The 23451-nt window shown below is 36.6% G+C and overlaps 1 protein-coding gene across 1 annotated transcript in view; it reads left to right on the forward strand.

The window, feature by feature from the left end:
• Nucleotides 1-23451, forward strand: part of RIMS1 (regulating synaptic membrane exocytosis 1) — a gene marked incomplete in the record, with an annotated part of 182121 nt that overhangs the window by 50784 nt on the left and 107886 nt on the right. The window contains 7 exon segments of the mRNA XM_072408512.1: nt 2851-3191; nt 3863-4719; nt 10233-10289; nt 12456-12523; nt 16316-16426; nt 18768-18867; nt 21471-21594. Coding sequence (XP_072264613.1) covers nt 2851-3191; nt 3863-4719; nt 10233-10289; nt 12456-12523; nt 16316-16426; nt 18768-18867; nt 21471-21594 — 1658 coding nt within the window.

Below are 23451 nucleotides of genomic sequence, written 5' to 3' on the forward strand. Positions count from 1 at the left end.
GGTATATATTTATATTTATATATATATGCTGTGTATTTTATATATATAGTATAAACAAAATAGTTGCTACATGTACACCTATTTTACGTTTATTGGGATTATATAGCTGTGTTTAACCCAAACATGTTTAAATTCACGTATTTAATGCTGATTTACTCATTAGCCTTCTTCAAAGCTTTTCCAAGTCCTAACTACTCTTTCTGTAAAATAATACTTTTATGGGTCATTTTTAATCTAACCTACTTCTAGTTTGAGGTGTTGCCCCAGTAAAGATTGGTAATCCCATATATTCACAACTTTTATTCTTGGGTTTAGTTACGAACAAAGAGTTAGTTTACTTTAGAAAACCCTGTGCCATACATTACATACCCTTACTTAGTAATATTGTAAAAGTAAAATCATGTTGTAATTGTCTAGAATCACATGATTATACAGATCTGTTTCCTATTTCAAATGATACAGACTAAAAGAAAGGATCAGTCTGGAGGCCAATGTTTGTAATGTGATTCAGTCACATGATACTGGGGGATGATTTGGGGTACAGATTACCAAAGAGGCATTCCTAAGCCAGGTACTAGGACATCAAAAGGTATTTACAAACTGAAGGAGAGATAGAGAGGCACTGATATCTCCATTTATAGCCATTTTATTGCCAGAACTTTTTGGCCTTCCCTGCACCCATATTTGTTGTCTGTTTGCAATATAAATGCAGCTAATCCTTCAGTCATCCAATAAACTGGAATGTTTGTACCTGTTTTATAGAAAAGTAGAAAAGAGTAGAAAGAATTGTTTAGTAAATTAACATAAAAGAACAAAACACCATTGTCTATAAACCAGCAGTCGCCAACCAGTGGTCTGCGAGAAAAATTACCTGGCTCGTGCGCCCTCATCTCCCATTGCAGGATTTCCCATCACAGGCTCAGACCTGCTTGCTAAACATGCTGGGGGGACAGTAGTGTCCTTACAGGGGCATGATCAGTAGGGTCAAGAGAAGGACTGTCCCCCCAGAATGTTTAGCAAGCTGGTCTGAGCCTGAGATGGGAGAGTGTGCGGGTTCTGGCATCATGACGTCACTCTGGGGGGACGTTTCTTCCCCTTTGTATGACACACCGCTCCCCGCACATGCGTAGAATTTAAAATTATTCATGTAGTGGTCCCTGAGGTCCGAAAGGTTGGGGACCACTGCTCTAAACTGTTTGTGGGTGAAACAAAATCTCATCAAAAATTCTGAGAGGTGGTGCCTAGTCTTGTCTACATGTTCACATTTGTGCTAAGACGTTGCCTGAGCTTCTCAAGATACTTTTATTCCTTTAACCTCCCTAGCAGTAATACCGAGTGTGGCTTGGGGTGAATTATCCTTACCAAGCCACACTCGAGGTGGAACTGCCAGGGAGTTTCAAGTCTTACTTGGTCCCCATGTTCCTGCAGCGTCTTCCAGACGCCCGTGGCGTCCTCCAGTGATGCTGGGCATCTGCTTCCCCTGGCGATAAGAGTGTTGGGGATGTGAGGCCGGGGAAAGCAGATGCCGGCTGGTAATTATTTTTTTGTTTGACAATTGGATTACATCATTGTGCTTTACTGTTGTTTGACGTACCTGCCCAACGATAGCCAAATACGAAAAGGCAATAAAATGTGGATTTCATTTGTTACTGTTTACTGTGAGTCTTAAGAGAATCTGTCTGCCATCTGTTTTAGCCCTCAAAAATACTCCAATTCCTATTATAGAGTGGTTTGTTGAAAGACCTAAAAAGTGTCACGTGGAGGCGAGGAGAAGGTCATTAATCTTATGCAAGCTTCAACAAGGAACTAAGATTTGACTCAAGCCTCCGAAAAATAAATGGAGAGGCTGGGAAGTAATGGAAAAATCATTGTTAGTGGGTGGCAGCTGTCAAGTGAACCTGTCATTTTGCCCTAAATGGGTAGATTTCCTAATCCCTCCCCAACCAAGCTATATTTACACTAATATTATGTTTAACTTTTAAATATGGAGATTATCAAGACAAAACAGAGGCAGTGTGGCAGATCTTCCATAGGTAATTATAACGAAAAACAACATTTGAGATTGACAAGATAGTAAGTGGTTCCACCAAGTTCCTTAAGTGCAACCAATATTGATTTATAGATATTTTTCACCATCAATATTCTTTGCAAGGCACAACGTGAAAACAATGTACACATTGTAACAAACTCTAGCAAAACACCTGACCAAAATGTACCATGGTGCAAAAAAAAAAAAATTACTTTTATAGTTTTTACTTCTTGTGACAACATCCATCTGCTTTAAAGAAGAATCATAGTCATCCATTATTAAGCATAAGTACTACTCTATGTGGAATGTTAAGTTTCTGTGTAGATTCTGTTTGCTTGTCATTTTGTACAGTGCTGGAGTCCTGACAGTAGTACAGGTAGCAGGAGGTAAGCAGTAGCAGCAGAACTGTGCTCTGACATCTTGTATTCCTTTTCCTACAATAGAAATTAGTTAAAGGATGTGTCTGCAGCTTTGGATTTTCGAGAAACGAATGGCCATAAATCAATCTTTGTCAATAGGCATCTTTGCAATGAGAATTTACTCAGACAGAGGAACTGTATAATGCATTATTTCATATGGCTTCTTTAGAAAAGATGTAACCGTATCTGAATGTGCCATTCCTAAAACACAATGGATTTTTGCACACTGTAGCCTTATGTGAAGCATTAGGGATTTACAAAACATTAGCTTCTAATATATACAAATAGGGGTACATACCTGGTGTAAACATTAAAGTTTTTCAATTAATACATTTATTCATAAATAAAGTTATAAAATATTTCAAAACCTGACTCATACTGTTTCCCCGTTTTTTTAATTAGGTTATGTGGGTTTGCAATCTGTGCCGAAAACAACAAGAAATTCTTACAAAATCAGGTGCATGGTTTTTTGGAAGTGGGACACAGGAGCCAGCAAGCCAAGATGGAACACTAAGTGATACTGGTACAGGTCCTGGCTCTGATGCGCCAAGAGAAAAGAAAGCAAAACTTCAAGAGAGATCTAGATCTCAAACTCCTCTAAGTACTGCTGCAACAGCAGGTTCCCAAGACACCTCAGAACCTAGTTTACAATCTGATAGGAACAACGGTTCAGAACCATCACTACCAGCTGCAGTTCAAGATCAGAAATCTTCAAGGTCAAGAAGTGAACCACCAAGAGACAGGTAAAAAAAAGAAAGTAAGGTTATAAATTTGTGGTGTTACAACAGTGTTTTGATATGTAGTACAAAATCCACATCTACAACTGTGGCAAACAACAGCATCTAAAAATTGATTGTTATCTGTAAATAATTTGTATAAACTGTATGCTTCATGTACATATAGAAAATAGACACAGAGAAATTATTGTTGGAATAGCTAAAAAGATTTCACTCAACTTAAAGATTGAGCATTTATACTTTTTGAAAACCAAAGTAAAGATTTAGTTGGAGATAAAATTAGAATTTCTCTTCCAGTAGTATGCTGTACAGAGGAGACATGACATGAAAAGTTTAATTGCTAACCAAGGGTGACTTTTGAACTTGCCAAGTTTAATGTTTTCCTTGTCCTTTAAATTCAGAAAATAGCATTTGTGTGTGAACATTTGCAAAAACATTTTATACATGATGGAGGAAATGATGAAACGGAAACTGTGTAACACATTAGTTTAAAGATGAAATAATGTAGTAGAAATGATCGCACTACATTCTGTATCAAAATTTAGTCAATTGTGTGGAAAGCTTTGATCATTTTTCCACAGAAAAACATCTCTTTAAGTCAATAAACTTTTTTTTAATAATGAAACAAGAATTAAAATATACTTTTGTAAAAACATTGTTGGTTTATTACTTTTTAGGAAGAAGACTGTAGCAGTATCAGAACAGAATGGAAAAGTCCTAAAAGGGGAACGCAAGAGAGTCCAGAAATCAAACCAACAAGGTCAGGCGTATCCTGATGAACACAAAGAAAGGAGAGAGACAAGAAAATTGGGAAAAGGAAGATCTCAAGACATTCCAGAAAAACTGGAGGAAGGAGCAAATACAGAGGATGATCAACAAAGGCTGGATGATGACTATCAAACTCGGTATAGGAGTGACCCTAACTTAGCCAGATATCCTGTAAAACCACAGCCAGAAGAGCAACAAATGCGTATACATGCCAAGGTTTCAAAGGCACGGCATGAAAGGAGACACAGTGATGCTTCCCTACCCCATGCAGAACTGGATGAAGCAGAAGTTCCTGAGAACAAACTAGGAAAAAACTCACAAGTGCCAGGAAACCAAGATAAAAGAACCGTTTTGGAAAGTCAGCAGTCATATTCAATAGATAGAAATGGCGATGGACCAATTTCAAAGTCCAAACAAGTATCCAATCACAGCCCTCCAAGTCCCAGACACAGTCCTGTACCCCCAGAACATGTAGATTCCAAAAACCATGATTCCTTTAAGAAACAAAGTCGGTTAGACCCCAGCTCAGCTCTATTAATGAGAAAAGCAAACCGTGAAAAGATGGAGACCATGTCAAGGAATGATTCACTTAGTTCAGATCAATCTGAATCTGTTAGGCCATCCCCACCAAAACCTCATCGATCTAAAAGAGGTGGAAAAAGGAGACAAATGTCTGTAAGTAGCTCAGAAGAAGAAGGGGCATCAACACCTGAATACACCAGCTGTGAAGATGTGGAAATAGAAAGTGAAAGTGTCAGTGAAAAAGGTAAGAGAATTATGTGCCATTTTAAAATATTTTGTAATTTACAATATTTTTTTTAATAATTGATACAGTTCTTCAAATATAAGTGGTACATGTTAGCATACAGAAACAGTCAATAGAATACTTTCATTACTGTCCTTACGGTACAACATATAAGAGGTGTAGTTTTCTGTACTTATGCCCAATTTTAATGAAATCCATATTTCAGCTGTTTTTTTATGACATTTATCCAATTTAGATCGAATGCTTTCCTTCTAACACCCAACACAAACACACGCAGAAACACAAAACTTTGAGTATATTAGAAGAACTTAATACTGGTATTTAAAGGAAAAACTCAATAGGCCTGACCATTTTTTTTATACCGTTACTTTAACATTTAACTTCCTTGCACTGAACCCCAAGACCTAAGCAACTCCCTAAAATAATGTTTTAAATTTCAAACTAAGTAATCTGGACAAACATTGAGACTGCCTTGTGAACATGCGGGTTATGTTGCTATTATTCTGACCCTTTTAGCTATAATTTTTTTTTCCCCACTGACCTTAAAAAAAATATCCAGATTGGTAAAGTAATAGTTAATTCAGTAATTTTTTTTTTTTTTTTTTGAAATTGTATTTTTATTTAAAAATTTTAACAGGGTACAGAAGGGAAAAAGGAAGTACACAAAAGGGAAATAACATTCTTAAACCATAACAAAACATATCTGAGTTTCAAGGGTGCGATAACCATTTCCCAGACATAGCACATAACATAAACATCCTAAAATGTGGAGGTGGTAGGAACAAAGAAAAGGTATTGTGACATTAGCAAACAAGAAAAGCGCCAAGTGGATCAGCCGGGCAAATTAGCATAATAGCGATCCCAAGCCTCCCAGATCATTTCAAATTTAGCCACTGTGTTTCTAAGGAGCGCCATGAGGTACTCTATTAGGCGAATCTCTTGGATCCGCGCATAAAGATCTTCCATGGAAGGAGGTGTAGTCGCCTTCCATCTGGAGGGGATCAGTGTTCGTGCTGCAACTAGAATATGAGTTGCTAGTTTACCAGATAGAACTTTTGTGTGCTGCTTCCCAGATGTCAAGCCATTCTTCTGGGGATAAGGACCGACCCAGAACCTCTTCCCATTTGAGCATATAGCCAAACTTTTTTGAGTCCCCCTGTGTGGAAGTGTGTAGGAGACGGTATATAGTAGAGACCGTTCCTTTGGCATGTGGGCCTTCCATGTATATTCTTTTGAAGTCAGTAAGGGCCTGGAAGGTGGCTGTGGGTTGGAGTGACAAAATATAATGCCTTTTTTGGAGGTAGGCGTAGAAAGAGGTGCGGGGCAGTTCCACTCTGTCACCTAGCTTGGCAAAGGAGAGCAACCTCCGCTCAATTGGGTGCAAGATATGTCTGATTTGGTATAGACCTCTGTCCTTCCAAGGGCCAGACATTGAACCAGACATACTATCTGGAATTTGTGGGTTAAGGAATTATAGAGGTTAACCTCAAGGCTGAGGATGCCAGACCAAATTTGTCCTTGCAGGCCCTCCACATGTTCCTCGTAAATACCATGGGTGCCGTTAAGTCCGACTCCGCTAGTAGTAAGGAGGAGCTCCACAGTATGGCATTGGGGTGTATAGGGGCTATCCATTCCTCCTCCAGCTCTACACAAACACTAGGAGGATACGGGGATGTCCATTGCTGGAGGTGCCTCAGGTGGGCCGCCAGGTAGTATTTGTGAATATCCGGTGCTCCCAATTCAAATAAATACAACATTTTGGGGAGGAGCATCATCTTTACTGAGGCTATCCTACCCAGCAGCGACAAAGGATGACCTTTCCATTTACATAAAAAGTTGTTCACCTCTCGGAATAACGGGGGGAAATTGTGGGAGTACAATTGGGAGTATGTGGAAGTGATTTGGGTCCCCAGGTAATGGAGGGAGCACTCCTGCCAGGTAAAGGAAAAAGAGTCCTGTAGGGCCTGCAGTTCCGATGAGGGGATGTGGAGAGGTAATGCTTCCATTTTAGAGAAATTAATTTTAAATCCTGAGACTGCACCATATTCTTGAAGTTCTCTCCATAAATTAGGGAGAGAGGTAACCGGTTGGGAGAGAGACAGGAGAATGTCATCTGCATACAGAGAAAGCTTGTATGTTTTCCCTTTCACGGGCACCCCATGTATACTGGGGTTGGAGCGGATGCAGGCTGCCAAGGGCTCTATGCACAGGGCGAAGAGCAGGGGCGACAATGGGCACCCCTGCCTCGTTCCATTCTTAATAGATAACATGGCGGAGGAAGCATGGGGCAGTTTGACTGAGGCCGAAGGGGCTGTAAACAAAGATTCAATCGCCTTAATAAAGGGACCTGCAAAGCCTATTTTAATCAGGGTGGCTAGCATAAAGGGCCAACTGAGGTGGTCAAAGGCCTTTTCGGCATCCAGACTAAGTATCAGGGACGGTGTCTTCCGTTTATTAATAATATCAATAATGTTGATAACTCGTATTGTCGCTCGCATGTCTGTACCGAATAAAGCCCGTTTGATCCCCATGGATGAGAGAGGGAAGGAACCTGGACAACCTAGAGGCCAAAATTTAATTCAGTAATTTTAAGTTTCATACTTATGCGTTTGTATCTCAAAGTATTATAGCTGGAGAGTAGATCCTGATCCTTTTTTCATGATCTGGCTTTGCATTTTCTGATATATCATCAGCAAGTGTATGATGTCAATCTCTGCATTAGGGAAAATGGGAGAAAGTGAGTGCATAAAGCTGGAGAGGCCATTGATGGCATGTATGAATGCATGCATGAAACTGCATGGCATCCAAAAAAAAAACACACGGCAATGCTGCTTCTTTCTGCCATCTGTGCCTATTTAGTGCAGTAATATTTGTGCTATTCTGAACACGGATTTATTGATAGTAAATTATTATGTGTAACACCCACATTTGTAATTTGAAAATAACATAGAAGTTATCGGTTTCTTGTCAAATTACACAGTCAAATATGTTCAATGTTATTCTTTTTTTTTTGTAATAGAAAAGGAAAGTAGTTGAGTGAAAGTGAAAACAATCACTTAACGCTTTCACAATTTTTTAATACTCTTTTTTAAAGATCCTCAAAAATAAAGGCGTGGTAGGGGTGTATAATTTGCCTGCGTATTTTTAGACTTCACATGTTCCTCTTCACTGTCTCCAAAAGTTGGGAAGTGCATTTGAAACGTGCATGAACTCTGAAGTACTTATGATAGATGGTCATATAATAATCTACTGCCAAGCAGCCTGGTTCTTACATTGCAGCTGCTCGTATGCTTTATGAATGTTTGATTTTTTTCATGATATTCTCATTTATTGACCACTAGAGGTCACTAAAAACAACCCTATTTTCCCCTTGGCTAAAAGAACAATGAGATGCTAATAAAAGTGAAAAAATAGAAAGAATATAAATTATGCTCCATTATATAGAATAATCACCAGTGTGTGTATGTAGATAGTTATATTTAAATTATGGTGAATATTTCTTAGCAGCAAAAAAATGTTTGTGTTAGTTGATCAGACATGGGTTCCAGACTTACTCTACTTTTGTAAAATAAAAAACACATTCTGTGGTACTGTTGGAGATATACCCCCACATCCTGTCTGAAAAAATCATTTTCAGTAGGAGAGAATGTAAATGAAAACCATCGAGCCTCATTTAGCAGTAAAAGCCCAGCAAGCTTTCAAATTTTTTACCCCACTCAATTCCAAACCCATAAAAAGTTTTAACCAGATATGTACTTTCATTTCAATTATCTTAATTTGCAGTGTTTTAGTGAGCTGGCAAATAAAATGTTTGGCAAGGATGGCGAGGGATGCATCATTTAGAATTTAAAAGTTATTGCAAAAGCCTGTTTATCATATTAATATATGTAATAGATGAGAATGTTAAAAATGTAAGTCATTTTACATATTGGTAATACTGGTTGTATGTTCAAGGATGCTTCCTGTCAACAGGACCTGCATATAGTGTTCATGGCCTGGTATGTTCCATTTGTTATGCAGGAAGTTGGGGTGGGATCTTTTCTTTATAAAGTGTTACAGATCACATACTCATGATGGTCTCATGCTAACAACTGAGGTTTAGAAATCCCCACACATTCACCCCTGGAGACATTGCAATAATTAAACACCCCATGAAATGTTTTATGGTACATTGTGCTGTATTTTAATGTAAATCTTCACATAAGTAATACATAGTGGTGGTGAGTGCCCAGTAATGATTTTGTGTATGTCTGTTTGCTTCTCCTTTGTACCTGATCATGTATATGAGTATAGAATGTGCTCAGCATGTACTGCACACTTCCTCCACCATTAGTGGATCTTATTGGTTGCACAGGAAGTCACCTTAGCTGCTTTTAAATGTTAATAATACATAATCTAAGGCATAGTTTTTTTGCTATCGTTTGACTCAATGGGGCTGAGATATGGTTGTATTTCCACTCCTTTTCAGTAACCGTGTTTTCGAGGGGCCCTAGGTAAATTCTTATTATATGCTGTGGCTGAATTGAAAAGTATTTTAATAAGAGCCAGGATAACCTGTTAAACAGGAATGATGGCTGCAGCATTGCTATTGATTTTTTGCACTTGCTCAGCCTGTGCGTAGTTCCTCCCAGGTATCCATTTTATAGGGTGCAAAATTAATTTCTTGCCACTTTCTACAAATGACCAGCATTTGCATCCCTTTTCACAAAACTGTTAATTCTGAACTCATTGGGCCTGCTGTCGCGGCGGAAACCGAAATCTAGTTAGCATTGCACTGAGTAGCTATTGATTAATGTGGTAATCAATGAGGGCAATCCGCTGCAGAGATTTGTTTTGATGACAGCAGCACAGTGTATATGGCAGCTACGGCCTCAGTGCTTTGGGATGTTGGACACTGCAGAGTATTTTGGCTCAGACCTTAAACAGAGCAGCCGCTGCTGATTTTTATCTAAGCACATCTGTAGATCATTTTGGTGCTTGGAGGCTTTGACACCCAGCAGGACTATCATCAGCCACATTGTTGTCAGCAGTTCTGTTTATGGGCTCACTGATGCTTGTGATATGTTCTCAGGGCTTGTCCAGTTTTTGCTCCAGACATTGCACACGGGGACAGGTAATCCAGTGTGGTACTGCAGATAGGACAAGCTTTGTGTATTAAGTGGAAGAATGCTGCAGACATTCTTAGTTCAGTAGCATGTATTACACTTATGTATATCTCTGTGGATTGGTATCTGGTCACATATCTAGTCTAGTAACATTTGCCTGGCTGATAGTTTTTGGATTTCAAGTTCTGTGTATAAAATGTCCTATATAAGCTTGCACGCTATGTTACATTTCTCAGGAGGGCTACATACAAGCAGTGGCATGTCGTTCCTTCATCCTGTATGTGCATGTTGGGAAGGGTTAATCTCTGCTATTACTTTTATACTGGAAATGTATGCTGGTCACTTTGTAACACAGTGATGGTATTTTCCCCAGAAAAAATTCATGCAGATTGTCTGGGTTATTTTTAGCTGCTGTGTTTGGCAGAAGACAGTTGGAGTGTCCTGTGTCCCCCCAATCATGCTGTGGTTAGTACATTTTAAGAGCCTATTGTAAAGCAATGAGTGTCTATTTCTGTACTGTGTGATTAAATGAAGGGGATAGCTTGCATAGGACAGTGCTTGGAAGAATCTCTCTACAACTAATAACAGCAACTATTTGCATAAATATGTCATTTTTTAGTTTTAAGTAAATGAAAATCAGTCATTTGAAAATCTGCTATTAGGAGTATCATGATCCTTAGAGCAGCCTAATGATTTTACACTCTAGGTGAGCAATTGTTTTTTTACCTTCCTGATTTTAAAGCAATATTTTCTAGTAGTGCTTATACACCGTTAGAGATGACATCACAGACTGAATCTAAAAAACCTCACTGTGTAGTTATTTTTATAAATATTTCAAACATTATGGGCTCTATTTATAAAACAGGGAATCTGACTTCCTCAAACATTCACTTGTGGGAATAAGTTGCTGCTATTGAAGCACTTGGAAGATTCCCATCGAGGAATTTTTGAGAGAATTTCTGATTCTATGTTTTATAAATATGCTTTACCTAAATGCATGATATATATATTACCATGTATTCTGATATAAAAATACAACTCTTGTACTGTATTTGCACTATTTCTTATACCCCATTAAACTTTTTTTTTAGCAATATGCACTAGTAACCAAGTTCATCTTCTCGTGATTTGACTCCAGTGAACAGATGTCTCTTTAGTTTCCACTAGTCACTGTACTTTAAATGTCATACATTATCTTTTTAGTTTATATTTATTAAAATAACATGCTGAAGTTTGTTCATATAATTCTTTGTTTTAATACATTGTAAAAATTATAACAAAATAAATAATTGTAACAATGAAAAAAAACCTTTTATTCTGGTATTAAATACAATTTATTCCAAACTTTGTTTACATACCCACTGCAGTTTCTGCTATACCTCCTCATGTTAATATACCTTGCCAGTTTAATTTGATGTTTGGAACATACTGGAATGTTAATTAATACAAAGACAGATTCTGGGTAATAATAAAATAAATATTAATAAATCATGTATTGAATTTTGCAAAAATGCAGATACTGTTTTTTTTTATATTCTGGAATTTGTAATTATGACAATTTAAAAGACAAGGGAAAATAAAGAGTAAACATCTGTAATTCACGGAGATGACAGGAGGATAGAAGGAGGACTTCTTACTAGTAGGTCTGAACCTAATACAGGGAAGCATAATTAGTATGCAAAGGCAATTGTTAAATATTGCTATAGATATAGTTTAAAAATGTTACAGTTCTGAATTTGAAAGTCTAATGAATGAAAATGAAAGTCTAGTCCAACCAGTGGGTGGCAAAACTTTTGTAGGAAAGAGTTGGCACCTATGCTGTGATTATTGTGTTAAGGTAAGTCATTCTATACTATTTTTTGGTGGTAATTCTCTTAATAAGGCATTTGTCTGTAGGCTGAAAGATGATATCAATATACCTAAGTCTGAGTTATGGTTTTGCAGAGCATAATTAAAGCAAATGTTTACCTATTCTTCAGTATTCTAAAATTAAAGTTCTGCTATGAAAATGACCACAATATTGGGACTATGTTTAGGGTACAATCGCAAAACTTTCTCTGTTAGATTTAGCCACTGATCCCTAATAGTATGTTGACCATAAACCCACCTCTATTTACATATTGACAGTTATCAGATCTATTCCCAAAGGGGACAAAAAATGTTGATTTGAAAAATATATACAGAAGTTTAACTAGGCAAAGATAATGTTTACAGGGTTTAGCAAATAAGGCAAATCTGTGTTCACTTTAGTAACCCGTCCTTCTACAATGTAAACAAAAATATAGGATTGTTTTCTTGTATATGATTGGAGTGAACACATCTTCGCCTTTAGTTAATCAATCCAAAGGGTAAATTTATTTTTATTTGGGGATAAAAAAATAGTTTTTTTTAAATCTTTTGCATATGAATATTTTCCTAAATATTCTGATGCCCCAAAAATCACTTGTGGGACACCAATCAAAATCCTAACATACAAATTGCTTTAAAGCACATCTACTACTGCCAGTTAAAGGTCTAATTTGAATGGATTATGCTGTATATATAAAAAATACTTGTGATGTACTGTAATGTTTTACTAGCTGTTCATACACACATATCTGTTTTCATAAGCCAATGTGTACATTTTTACAGGTGACTTGGACTACTACTGGTTAGACCCTGCCACATGGCACACTAGAGACACATCCCCCCTTGGCTCGGTAAGAAAAAAGAATAAATTTGTTTTTATAAGTTTCATTTACCTATCCACTTTATTTGCATTTACTGTTTCTTCTAATCAGAACAGCATCTGGGCAAGAAAAGTATGGGCTTTTTATTAAAGTGGAAAGCAGGTCTGTGAACTGGGCTTGGGTGCAGAAACCAGCAGATTCTGAAGAATTGCTGTGCCGTGTAGAGCTGGCTGTAGTAGATTTCTGAGAAACTGCATTGAAAATATGTTTAATTATAAAAAACTTTTCAGGAGTGGTAATGATAAACAAGAAAAAACACACTCATCATTAATACAAAGAGAGAACTAGTAAGTAGGGTGGCTATGGCAGCCCATATATTTTACTCAGTACAGGAACAAGAAAAATGGCTAACCCAGATGATGGTTCTGAGAAACACAAACTAAATATATTTATATGTTTGCTTGGAGTTATTTAATCATCACAAAATATTTTTTTAGGTATAAACAGCATTGTGAGCATGGTCAATTCTGTCCCCTGATTTGCTTGTTATCGTGTTGCTCACATAATGCAGGTTCCTTTTCTCTCCAATACCTTAGGTTGTTAGAGTCTAATCATTCAGGAAGTCCCTCTTGTGCAATAAATAGGATTATACAGAATTACCTTGTCAGCCATTCCACTAATTGGTGTATGGCAGTGTTTGACTGTGAACACTGCCATGTACAGCCTGTATATTAGCCATGTATTCAAGAAACGAAGAGTAAACAGTTTTGTCACATATTTGAAAATGGATGGAATATGTACTAATACAAATAGAAATCTAAATCAATGTACAGTTGAACAAGCACATGTAGAAAAAATCAAATAAATACCATGAATACTAAATTTATAAATACAATAAAATGTGCAGTATGTGCAGGTTGTGTGTACTTTGTGTACCTTGCTTGTACAATCATTACATTTTAACCTGACTCAGACAATAATATTATTTTGTATTTCAGTGTGTTTAGTAGTTAGTAGTAATCATAATTCAAACTCCAAAAAGGATATACGATGTTTGAGAACAATAAACCATCACAGTATCAGTGTTCTCCCCAGAAATTTTTTTCAGCCGGGTGGTAGGAAGCTGTAGCCGGGTGGTAAAAAAGGGTGTGTGGCAAAACACGGCAAATTTAGTGCACCCAGTTGTTTATGCCATGGGTAGCCAGTAACCTCTTATTGTTTCAGTGTTCTACAGGATGAGAGCTGCCGAGAGCTGGGCGGGGTATTCAAATCAGCCGGGCGGAGCAACCGGCTAAAAACCTCTGGGGAGAACTATGCAGTATTATAAAGTAATGGTAATTGTAGCACTCATTTGAACCAGAGGAATATGATGTCAAAGTGAGACGTCTATCAAAATACATTACAAAACTTGGGAAAGCAGCTAGATAAAAGAGCATAACCTAGGAAAAAGAAAACTAAAAAAAGGAAAGAAGAAAAATAACATTTGCAAATGCCAAATAGTTTCAACACACAAAACAAACAAAGGCCAAATAAAATATGGAATTAAATAAAAAAACTCATCAACCTCTAGTTCATGGATAACCAGCCTTTAGTATAGAAAGAAAATCCTTGAATCCTGTGTCTTCAGAAATACCCTAAGATTTTTTTATAAATATAGCATGTTATATGATCATTGTCCAGTGTACTTTAGGTGTGACTAAATCTAGAGTGAGTGTGACTGTCTTTCAGCATTTGGCTATAAAATTATGAGCTGCCATGAATATATAATTCATTCATGGCATAAGAGGTTTGGGAGGGGGGTAAATCAATCTCGGTAAATAAAGTTGTCTCTGGTTTTCTAGGAATATAGGTCTGGGTAACTGAGAAAATAAATTGGACATTCTAGTCTAAAATCTGCTAACTTTAGTACAAGCCCACTAAATTGAAAAAGCAGTGCAAATAGGTATTTAAGGGGTCAGATGGCCTACAAAAGATTTGTTACAAGAAGCACTTTTTGTATGCATTAAATATGTATTGGGGGCTACTATAAAAGAAAACATTGTGGAGACATTTATTATGGCAATTGTTAATTGGCAATTAAGCAATTGTTCTTACAATTTCTTTTTCAAGCATCAATTTGCTTGCAGTTTCTTCCTATATATTTAGTCCACCATTGGTTAGTGCACTGGCATTTGAACAAAATTAAACCACTGGATCACAAGCATATTTTTTGAAGACCACTAATAGTGAACCTTTGTTTCCCTTTTACCACACCATGGAAATAGTTTAGAAATTCAGTCAGGTATTTTGTACCAATATAATACAATGTACTAATTAGATTCCTCTATCATATATTAGGAGAGATTTTAAAAAGGTTGTACATTATTTCCTTCTAGTCTTCAGTGTCCAAAGACAAACAAAAGTTATCTTTCCATAAACATATATATGAAAGTTTACCAGTAGGTATGGACAACAATAAGTATAGGATTGAAATTTGGTCCTTGAATGTTTCAAGTGACTTTCAAGAGGTTTCAAGGAAGTTGTCTAATAAGGGGGGGTCCCTAGTCCCTAGTATGTTTGGAGAAGAGCTGACAGTTTTGGAAATATTCTTCTCACTGAGAGCCTGATTCATTAAAGCTGCCCAAGACTGGGGAAGACAGACTATCATGGGTAAACTTGGGTGATCCAGCAAACCTGGAAAGGATTTAGTCCAGGATTGAAAACATTTACCAACTAATAGAAAATGTTTTTAAAAAATGAATTCCAAGTTTGCTAGAACACCCAGCCTCACAAATGATAGTCTCTCTTCTCCAGTCTTGGCAAGCTCTATTAAATCAGGTTGAGAATGTTGGATTCTGGGATCAGAAAGTTAAAGTTATTAACCTCTGTCCCCATAAAAAAATCCCCTATTGTTAGAAAGCCTTTATTTATCCACCAATAAAACCTGTCCATGATCATGATGAATTCCAGGTTGCTCCATAACAATGTAGAATGAGCGTGGGGGAATACAAGGTCTGTTATTATTGGTGTCCATGTTATATCAAGTGAAAATAGGAGAGAGAGAAGTAAATTATAGGTGGTCTAAATCTGGGGTATCCACATCAAAGTCTAAATCTTCTATGTGGGAACAAGTCTCCACTTATGTAGTCTCCACTTATGTCCACTGGCTCGGAACGTGTAACAGCTCACGTTTTGGTAGTTGAATTAAGCTAAGCTGCCCAATGGTAAAGATAAATTAGGAATTCCCAGGCCACCTAATGTTCTTGATGTGTGGAGTATAGCTTTGTGAACCCTATGCCTCCCCCCCCCCCCAAAAAAAAATGTAATACCTTGAGATCTTTTTGTAAAATCAAGATAGGAGGTGTGCAAAATGGATATTTTATTGATGGCTTCAATCTGCCCAAAGTTGGATGGCAGGGACTTTAAACCATCTGTCAAAGACTCCATGAATTTAGTGGAAACAGATGGGATAACTTACTTGATACAGCATCTGAAAGGTAGATATAGGGTGGATACCAAGAGACGGAATGGTACTAGAGCCCCATGTAAAATCAAGACAACAATATTATTTTATGTATGCAAAATTTTAACATGTGGTATTTAATCACGGTGATGTCAAAATATTATGATTGATGATAGATGTTTTTCAATAGCTATTAAATGTATGTTTTGCTTTTTCAACAGATGTTTAAATTAGACTAATGTTTAAATTAAATTATTGGTGCACTATCAAGCTCAATCACACATGTCACTATGAGATAAAATACTTATTGAATTGATTGCTGAAACAAAAAAAAAGAACACTAAGTATATTCTGTGTTTGTGTTTAATTTTCTCATTTAGCATCCTGTTACCTGGCAGCCTTCAAAGGAGGGAGATCGTTTAATTGGACGTGTTATTCTTAATAAGAGAACAAGTATGCCGAAGGAATCAGGGGCACTTCTGGGACTGAAAGTAAGCATATCACCCTTAATGTTCCTGTAGTTTCATTAGGATCCCAGATACAAAAACTAAAGAAAAATGTAAATCATATAAATGCCATTTACTTCATACAAAAATATTTTTAGTGTACTCCCTTGTCACTCTTTACTTATCAGAGATGATAGCTATACACGGCGAGAAGAATTTGGCAAACAATAGCGATACTCCATCTTTAATTGAAAGACACCTATACTATTTAAAAAAAATATATAAAAGTAAAAACAAGACATTAACATGATTTACATAACCAAAATATATGTACGTTTTTCTACAATATTCCCAACAGAGACATAGTGGGCATCATAAAAGTAAGTTATTCCAACACTGTTTCTCAACCTTTCTACCATGGGGTAACCCCTTAAATTACCTTGCAGGTCTTAGGGAACCCTTACTGTATTTACTATATCTATGAATCACATTACATTAGTGTAGTGACAAGTATATAGAATGTATTCTAAATTTGCTGGTCTGTGGAAAGAATGCCACCCTTGCAGATAGCCAAAAAGATTATTAGTATCTACTAAACTCACCTGAGAGGCTCAGATTGCTAATTGCTCAAAGCAAAAGTTAACTAAAAAAAAAACAAAAAAACAAAAAACAACTCACTCACTTACCCTTACTTTTACAGATCCTTCAATCCCTCCGGAGGTTTTATAGGTCAGGTCCCACGCCGTCCAAAAAAGAGTGCAGATCTTACTGCGCATTCACATTTTTTTTTTTATGTGCAAAAGGAACAGCTAGAAGCTTCCTGGGAGGCGCTCCCATAATTGCTGCAGCGATAAAGACAGAAGGGGAGGGCTTCACCTTTTTATTAAGGATGTTAACCCCCCCCAGATATAGGGGCAATGTTATTCTCCAGCAGACACAAATAATACAAGTCAGTGGGTCTTGTTCTGCTTTACTGTGGCATCTCACTATTCTAAACACTTGACCCTGCCTGTGTTTGCACCACTGCAGCCCGATCAGACTGCAAAATTGCATGCCCTTTCCTAATAGTGGGCTTACCTTGTCAGTGTTTCAGTGATCCTAACACAAATAGTATGTAAATGTGTACAGTGCTGTTTGAGGCTAGTAACGTGAAAGTAAGAAGAAAATGCCCCCTGCTCAGCATTTCTTTACTGTTTTTGATCCTGCTGGCTGCCTCAGGGCACAGTAGCTTCAAATGCTGCAGTTACCGTTAAACTCACTTTATGTTCTGAAAACGAAAATATCAGTTTTAAGGAAACTAACCCCTAAAAGCTTGTAAGCCTCCTGCCCTGTCTGTGTGTGTTGTGGTGGTGAAAATGACAGGCCCTCATTGCAACAGTGCAGAATAGGACTACTTATTACACTATGCCCTTTTGTATACAGGTAGTCCCCGAGTTACATACAAGACAGGCACTGTAGGGTTGTTCTTAAATTGAATTTGTATGTAAGTCGGAACAGGTACATTATTTTATTAAATGCAATTAGGACCGATGTTTGTCTCAAGATATTATTAGGCAGCATGGTGTCAGTTACTGTATAAAATCCTCACTGTGAGCTAATCACAAACAAAGCAAAAAAAAAATAAAATAAAATTATGGAGCCTAGACATTCATTAAGGTCTGGAGCAAGCTGTGCTTTGATATGCAAAATGAACCAACTGCAGAGTTGTCTTGGTCAATAAAGAGTTACAAGAGGTTGCAGAAAGAGCTCAGTCCTTAAGATCACCTACAACCTCAGCTGTGTTTAGCAAAAAATTTCTTCTGCAAATCATGCAAATCGCCCACCCCCCTCTAAGCCTCCATCCTGCACACGAGGGAGCAGGAAAGTCCTGTTTGTATCTAGGAGTCGTCCGTATGTCGGATGTCCTTAACCTGGGTACTACCTGTACTCAAGTTGTTATAAAATACAATATAAGCAAGAGTAGCTAGCATACCTTAAAGTATATATTACGTCAGATAAAATCGTGATGTCTGCCAGTTCTACTATTGGGGTAGTACTCATACTATCCTCCTTTACCCTTAAAATCCATAATTGTCTGTAAAAGCTAGAAAACCTAAAGAATTATTTCACTGCGCTGCTTCTTTGCTGCATTGTCTGTAGGTAATATCTTTATTGGTATATTTTGACATGTGCACGACTGAATTTAGATCACTAGTTTTCTTTGTAGAAAGACAATGTAAAGGTAAAGGGTTTGCAGCTATGACAGTATATATGTCACGTATTCCATTGTTAGCTAAGGTACTAGATATTCAGATGAAACAATTTTGTGCTGGTATATTTTTGTTTTGTTCATCTCACTTATATTTTCTTCCCGCTTACTCACAGTGTTTGTAAATTGTATATTCAGGTAGTTGGAGGTAAAATGACTGAAACAGGACGTCTTGGTGCCTTCATCACCAAAGTCAAGAAAGGTAGCCTTGCAGATGTCGTAGGCCATTTAAGAGCAGGTATTTCAAAAAAGGTTTTGTGTCATGTTACATATTTAACTCGTGGGTATTAAAATTCTCCATGAGGTCTCTACAGTTTCCCACAGTTTACCAATATTGGAAATACATTTCGATGTCCTTATTATTTCAATATTTTTTCAATAAATAAAGAATGTTTAGTATTGGGATGCATACTATGGTTTTGCATATTTTCTAGGTCAAAGTTGGTCCTTTTGAGATACAAGGGTCATAGTGTACAGTAGTATAGCTATAATGCTTAGCAATGGAAAGCTTGTACAGAATATTCCACAATTGGCCAAACCTTAGTTTACCTACATTTGTTTATTCATAGCTGTAGCATTTATTTTGCCCAAATCAGTGAATTGGATCACTTTCTCTAGTTTTATGTAAACCAATATTTGTATTAAAGATCACAGCTTATTACATACAATATAATTCTCTGCATTTTATAACATGACTTTTTCAGATCCTACCTGTGTATTTTTATTCTTGATCAGTCTGGTCATTTGCTATATTGGAAAATCAAACTAATGGCAATTTATGTTAAATGTGGAGAAAGTGAATTATTTTTATAAATTAGCAACATTTGTCCACAAAATGTATTCATGTGAAAAGGTACCTTAAAGTAATGCACAAACGTATATGTGTCTTCCTAAATAATCATTTATTGTACAATATATTCAGTTAGAATCATAAGGAAAATGGAACATATAGTGTGATTTCTGGATTAGCTTAGCTGATTTTTAAGATACAAACCCATTAATCACAAAATCATTAATCATTTTTTCTCTGTACTTTGTAGGATTGAAATTACAAATGATTTTTTAATAAAAGTTGTTCCTAGGAGACATCGGTCTGTATATTTTCTGGTGTGCATATCTATAGCTAACAAATTAGTCTTGCTAGGTGCTGCCTATGCACTTAGTATTGCTGCTTCAGCATTTAGACTGAAGCTTGGTTTGCCTATATTCTAAATTGTACTCTGGTAAAAAAAAAAAAAAAAAAGAACAAATATTAAAGAGTTTTCACATTTAAATTAAAGCTAAAAAGGTCTCTCAGCCCACAAGATCATAGTGATTCACATGATAATAATTAGAGAGGCACAACAACATGAGGAACCAAGCTATGCTAATATATTAGGATGTATTGAATAGTGCCTTACAAACCACAGCTAAAGACAGATTAATCTTTCAGTACTTAATAATTTGACATGTTTATGCTTGGTGTATTTACCAGGTGCATATGAATCATTATCCCTGAAGTCATTTTTTTCTACTTATTTGCTCAAAACCTCAGAGGGACTGAAAGACATTTTTTAATTGTATTATTTTTATGTTCTTGTTCAGTAAAATGAGTATGCTACTGTGTGCAATTACATTTACATAGCATATTTCACAATACTTAAAGATACATTTGAACCATTTTCTTTAGTCCAAACTCCATCTAAGTTTACAACCCAGAGTTCTCAGTGGGCCTAATTTATAATAGATACTTTCACATGCAGCTGTGTTTCCTGGAGAGGACAAGGACATTCTTCTTTTAATTTACCATACAAATGAAGCTCTGAGTGTTCTGGGAGTTACACACACTGTCAGAGGGAAAGGTTCAATATTACTAAGAGAAGGTACTCAGTTTGCCACAGGTTTTGGATGATGGGGGGTCACCTCAATGAGATGTAAAGATAATCCGGGTTTTGCTCTGGTTTCATCAAATACACAAATCCAGTGCTGGAAGACACCAGTGCTTATCACAAAACTCCCATGCTCTGAGAGGTAATACATATTGCTTCAATATACAAATAATACAAATTACTTTAATCAGAACATGTATGAGTAATAAATTTACCATAGCTAGAGAACAAGTCACCAAAAGCAAATCGTACCAAAACATTAAGTCCACTCAAGAATAGCTGTTTTCTTTTCATCCAAAAACCAATTACAGGGGGTTGGCAGATTGATAACTATAGATGTAAATAACCATTGGCATCTGATGTATATCAGAGGGAACTAAAATGCCTCTGTTGACCATTGCAATATATTTCTGTTTTTATTTTTGATCTTTCCTTAGGAATATTAGTTTTATTTTATGATAATAAAGCAATTGGCTACAAAAGGCAACCCAGATACCATCCAATCTTTTTTTAAATATGAAGCATGCTGTCTACCTGCTAATGAATCTTGCTTGTGGGTAATAGTATTAAACCTTGAAGCTTTTGACCTATCCTGCTGAAATTATATCATACCAACTAGTTCTTTTTTCATCCAAATGCTTTATATTTTATTCAACAATATACAACACTATCTGCCATTTTTGCCCTATTAGCACATCTAAAAATGCACCATTCCTGGATATTGGTTTCAATTTATATCTTGAAAAAAAGTGAACTGGTCTACATATGTTTCACATTAAATATTCACACCTACATATATAGAATTTTACAGTTTAGCAATGCAAGTGATAATGGTTCATGAAGCACATGATTTTTTGAAGCTAGGACAAAGCTTCATGCTTAGGTTTTGTAAACCAAATCGCTCTCCACATATATGCCTGTATGAATTGTGTTACGGAACGTTATTTATGATTTTTTTTTCTCATGTATTAAGGTGACGAGGTTTTAGAATGGAATGGGAAACCTTTACCTGGTGCAACAAATGAAGATGTTTACAATATCATCTTACAATCAAAATCTGAACCACAAGTAGAGATCATTGTGTCCCGCCCCATTGGGTAAGTTTACTATTCTGGTTTCTTTTATAATCACATCTTAACTGAATGTACTTTGAACACAATAAAGATTTCCAGCCAAGAAAGGTAACCTCTAACCCTTAACATGACCTCAACATTTATACAATCCTCACCTTAATTTTAACCCTTAACTTAACACTGAATTACCCTTTACCACTGTATTTGAGCACTAACACAGCATGTAAATATCACACTTGTTCATTTAGTCCCCACTTGCAGGTCTTACAGTGAAGATATCTTAATAATGAAGTGATAAACACAATTTACTTTTGAATATATCTAATATGAGAAACTATTTAAATTACACTTACTGGTAATCACAAAAGTTAACCTGTTCATTTAAAGCCTTAAAAAGAGTTTGAAACCTGTATAAGAACAGTATAATATAAAAACACCTCCCACCACCTGTACTTCACTATTTCACTATTGGTAAGTCCTTGTGATAGGCGGCCTCCCTGACCAATATAATCCTTTAAAAGGTTGCAGGCAATGTTCAAATGCAGGAACTAGATTTTTGATGCACATTAAAATTCCTAGAGATTTAGAGCTTTTAGAGTATGTAAACATGCATGCAAGTGTTTGCTATGCTCGTACAAGTTTCTATCACATTTTGGAGCATTTTGAAGGGAACACTGATAAATTGACATAAACAGCTCATGCTAACATTCTCACCTAGGAGTGCCCAATATTTATCATATTTACCATCCACTAACTACTACCAAACTACTAAAGTAGCCTGTTATTGGTAACAGTCATCATCTTAGGTTTTTATTCTATTAAAAAAAGACTTGTTTTAAAGCTGACAGGCATTTGCATTTCACATCTAGTTAAGCTCTATTATAATGAGACAATTCTGTGGCTTTAGTGTAATTTTTTGTCACAAAGTTGCCCTAGCTACAGGGTTTTTACCCTTGCAGCACTCTATTTATATCCATATTGTAGACATTGACAAGCTTAGTTTCAGATTCAGCTTTTATTGTTCACTAAGCTGTGGTTATTACAGCGATTTGTAAACTGGATTTGTGTATTTAACCTTCCAGCACAAAGTACTGCTCTGTAGTTTATTGAGTAACCTTAAGCTAATAGACCTTGACACCAACTTCTCTCATGCAGAGCACACCATCAATATCATTTATCTTGATGTACTGTATTGCATGATCCATGATTCTTTCTCTTTCTCTCTTTCCATCTGTCTCCTTTATCTTTATTACTTCTATGGTATGAATGTATTGTGTAAAGCTAGAACTATTATAATAAATATAATACATTATATAAAAAAAAAAAAAAAAACACTTACCTTTAACCCTACAGGGCAGTCCGATCACTCCGGGTGTATCCTTCATCCAGGTTCTTCATCCTACGTCACCCGACCCAGGCGCGAGATCGGATGACGAAGGATGAAAAGAAAAAATTGCCAATCTCACTGTGCATGTGTGAGATCGGCAAATTTTTTTTTTTGCGCAAAGAGGCACCTCGGGCATGCGCAGAAGGAGCGCCCAAGAGCCTCCCGGGATGCCTGACGTAGGTATCCTGGGAGGCTTTGCTCTCCTATTTATTCTCAACCTCGTAGGTGGCCGAGAATTAGGTGGTGGTGCTGCAAGTGATAATTTTGAGTTTAGGTACACTTTAACAACACCACGGATGATAGTTCCATCAACTCTATCCAATGCACAGCAGTACACCTATGAGACATGTCAACAACATTCACCCTTATACATACACACATTCACACCCACATGCTAAAACCTGCACACTTACATATATGCAAATAAATACATAAATACACACCTATACAAGCGTACACATACCCTCATACATATACACCTACCAGCCATTACT

Source organism: Pyxicephalus adspersus, chromosome 4 (assembly GCF_032062135.1).
Source record: "Pyxicephalus adspersus chromosome 4, UCB_Pads_2.0, whole genome shotgun sequence".
Taxonomy (NCBI): Eukaryota; Metazoa; Chordata; class Amphibia; order Anura; family Pyxicephalidae; genus Pyxicephalus; species Pyxicephalus adspersus.